General features: G+C 61.1%; 1 protein-coding gene across 1 annotated transcript in view; it reads right to left on the reverse strand.

The window, feature by feature from the left end:
• Nucleotides 1-196: 196 nt before the first annotated feature.
• Nucleotides 197-3,060, reverse strand: part of KIFC3 (kinesin family member C3) — a gene marked incomplete at both ends in the record, with an annotated part of 3,719 nt that continues 855 nt past the window's right edge. Inside the window, 8 exon segments of the mRNA XM_009697120.1 lie at nucleotides 197-320; nucleotides 986-1,116; nucleotides 1,377-1,484; nucleotides 1,562-1,743; nucleotides 1,938-2,049; nucleotides 2,150-2,280; nucleotides 2,362-2,509; nucleotides 2,647-2,888. Coding sequence (XP_009695422.1) covers nucleotides 197-320; nucleotides 986-1,116; nucleotides 1,377-1,484; nucleotides 1,562-1,743; nucleotides 1,938-2,049; nucleotides 2,150-2,280; nucleotides 2,362-2,509; nucleotides 2,647-2,888 — 1,178 coding nt within the window.

The following is a 3,060-nucleotide window of genomic DNA, read 5'->3' on the forward strand; positions in this document are numbered from 1 at the left end:
CCCCCTGCAGCTCACCCCATGGGACAGTGACTGTCACATTGCACCCGGGGACCTATTTTGGTCTCTCTGACTTCACAGGGCTTCAGAAATGCTCCCAAATCTGGGGATGGGGGTCTCACACCGCAGACCCTCCCCCAATTCATTGCACCCCTGGGTGCCACCCTCCTGCTCCCACCACCCCCCCATCTCCCTGTACCTTGTTGATGTCCTCCATGCTCCGCACCTTGAACCCGGTCAGCCCAGGCACGTAGAGCTGCCCGCTGCCACCGGGGCACAGCTTGATCTCCAGCTTCTCCTGGGGCTCCTTCCCCAGCAAGTCCCTGGGCAAAGGGGTACCCGTAACCATCCCCGCCCCGAGGAGATGATGGGCACCAGCCCCCCTCCGGCACAGCATCCCTGCCGCGGCTCAGGGCTGTGTGCCAAGGCTGCCAGAGCAGCCGTCTCCTCCTGGAGATGCCGCACATCCCATTTATAGATCTCAGCTCTCCGGCTCCCCATGTGCCTGCTCCCACCCAACCCGGACCACGCTCCCATCCCTGCTCTTTATTGCCATTCCCCGTCCCCATTATCCACACGGATGCGCTCCCAGCCTCCTCCCAGCCCCTCCTGCTTGCGGCTGGGCAGGGGAGGAAAATATTTCTCATGCTCCCAGTTAGTAATTTCTAAATATAACGTCCAGCGGGGGCAGGGAGGAGAGAGGAATGCCCTGGCCACGGCATCAGGGCCAGGGGAGCAGGAGTGATGGCAGGGCTGGGAGCCTGTATAAGTAGCGGAGCTGGAGGGAGAGTGCTTTCAAAGGGTGGTGTACACTGAAAGAAAATTAAAAATAAATCCTTGCATGGCCAAATCCAGTGCCCAAGGCTGTGTGGCCAGGGCAGGGCTAGTGGGACGGGGAGGACAGCAGCATGGGGGGGTGCCCAGCGATGCCAGCTCCCCAACAGCTCTGCTCACCCCACCAGAAAGCTTTTTCCCCCCCTCCCCATACCTGAGTGTCTCGTTGTAAATCTCAACGGCGCTGACGCTGACGGTGTACTCCCAGTCGGCCGCTTTGCTCTGTACCTCGGAGAAGAGGAGCTGCAGGGCTCGCTGGTTGATCCCTGGGTTTGCTGCTGTTCCCTGATGGATTGGGGGGAGAAATAGGGGGTGGGGGGAAACACCTTCTTTCTTTTATTCTGCTTTTTTTTTTTGCTGAGCAGGAGCAAAGCCCAGGGGTTGTTGTGGAGGGCTGCACAAACCCCCCGGCAGCAGCAGCGACCATCACTGGTGCACCCTGGGTCTGAGCTGGCCACCAGCCTGGTTTAGGGAGGGTATCGAGACTGGGCACCATGGGATGGGAAGCTGAGGAAGAAGAGGGAAGCAAAGCCAGGCAAATTCACCTCCATCGTGTAGGTTTTTCCTGCCCCTGTCTGCCCATAGGCGAAGATGCAGACGTTGTAGCCATCGCTGCAGGAGGGGATCAGGGCTTCAACAACCTCCTGAAACACCTGGGGGGGACCAGGGAGCGTCAGGAGAAGGTGGCTGCGTCCCTCCTCATGCCAGCGGTGTGGACAGCAGCACCCACCTCCTCCTGGGACACTTGTGGGGGAAAAACCTTATCCAGCTCGAAGGACACCTGCTTCCCCTTGTGCAGGAGGTGCAGGACGGCGTCATTGTCGGCATCGAAGGTCACCACATTGGCTGCCTCTGGGCCCTTGCCGTCCTCCTTTGTGATGGGGCGGACTCGCCCGAAAACACGGATGTTTCCTTGGGGGGGGGAACGCAGGGATGGTGTCAGCCCCAGCACATCCCACCACCGCCCCCGGTCATCATCACACACTGCGGGGGCTGAACGCTGCAGCCTGCTGCTACCCAAAGCATCCCATCACCGGGCAGGTGATGCTGCCCTGCCTCCCCTCAGGCTCTCCCGCCATGGGACCTGCCCCGACCCCCCCATGCACCTTTCAGCCGCACCAGCTCGTTGTGACACTTCTTGCGGAGCTGCAGCTCCCGCCGGTACTTGCACAGCAGCTCCTGGTTGGTGGTGTGCACCTCCTTGATGGCCCGGCCGATCTGGGAGGGGATGGGGACCAGCAGCTAAGCAACTGCTGCCCCCCAAGTATCTCCACCCCTCATTGGGGGGAGCCGGGGTGGTGGTCTGGGGGGGGCTCACCTCGGCCTTGATGCTCTGCACGGCCTCCTGGAGGAGCAGGGGGAAGTCATGGACCTGACGCTTCAGGTTGTTGTAGTCGCGGGTGAGGGGGCGCAGCGCCGGCTGCAGCGTCAGCAGGTTGGTCCGGACGCCTGCAAGCACAAGGCAAGGTGAGGGGCAGGTGGTATGACACCCTAAAATCGGCCAGGTGAGCCCCCTGACGCCCTCCTCACCTGCCAGGTTTTCGTGCACTGCCTTCATCTCTTCTTGGGCATGGAAAAACGCCTCTGCGATGGCGCGGTTCTTCTCCTCCTCCATCTCCTGCATCTCCTTCAGCATCGTCTCACGGGTTCGGTCCAGCTCACCCTCGCATATCATGACCTGGGAGAGGAACAAGGGGTCGGGGGGGAACACCGAGCCGGTGACCACCCGCTGCCACACCCGGCGAGCACACGCAGGCAGGAATGGCGGTGGAGCCAGGTGGGGTGATTTCTGATTTACACTCGTTGTGCTCAGACCTGAGCATGGAGATGAGCCTCCGTTAATTTGGAGTTCTGCAGCTGCTGCTCCATCTCCTTCAGCACCTGCTTCTGCATCCCCACCTGCTCCTGCAGGTACTGGTTTTGGGACTGGCTCTCACACAGGGCTTGTTTCTCCTTGGCCAACTCCACCTCCACCGTCTTGACGACGTCCTGGGGGGAAAAGCATCCAGAGATGGGGTGTATTGGGGAAGCAGCACCCAAGGGGCCCAGGAGGGAGTTGGTGTTGGCCCAGGGTGGGGCTGATTTACAAAATCATGGTGCTGTGCTGATGAGCTCAGGGCAGAGGGATGGGTGGCACTTGCAGGTCACCCACTGGGCACCACCATGCACCCAGCCCAGCTCCCCTTGCCCAGCCAGGAGAGATGGCGAGCCCCACGATGCTCACCTTTA

The sequence above is a fragment of the Cariama cristata genome, unplaced genomic scaffold, assembly GCF_000690535.1.
Source record: "Cariama cristata isolate BGI_N322 unplaced genomic scaffold, ASM69053v1 scaffold36233, whole genome shotgun sequence".
Classification (NCBI taxonomy): Eukaryota; Metazoa; Chordata; class Aves; order Cariamiformes; family Cariamidae; genus Cariama; species Cariama cristata.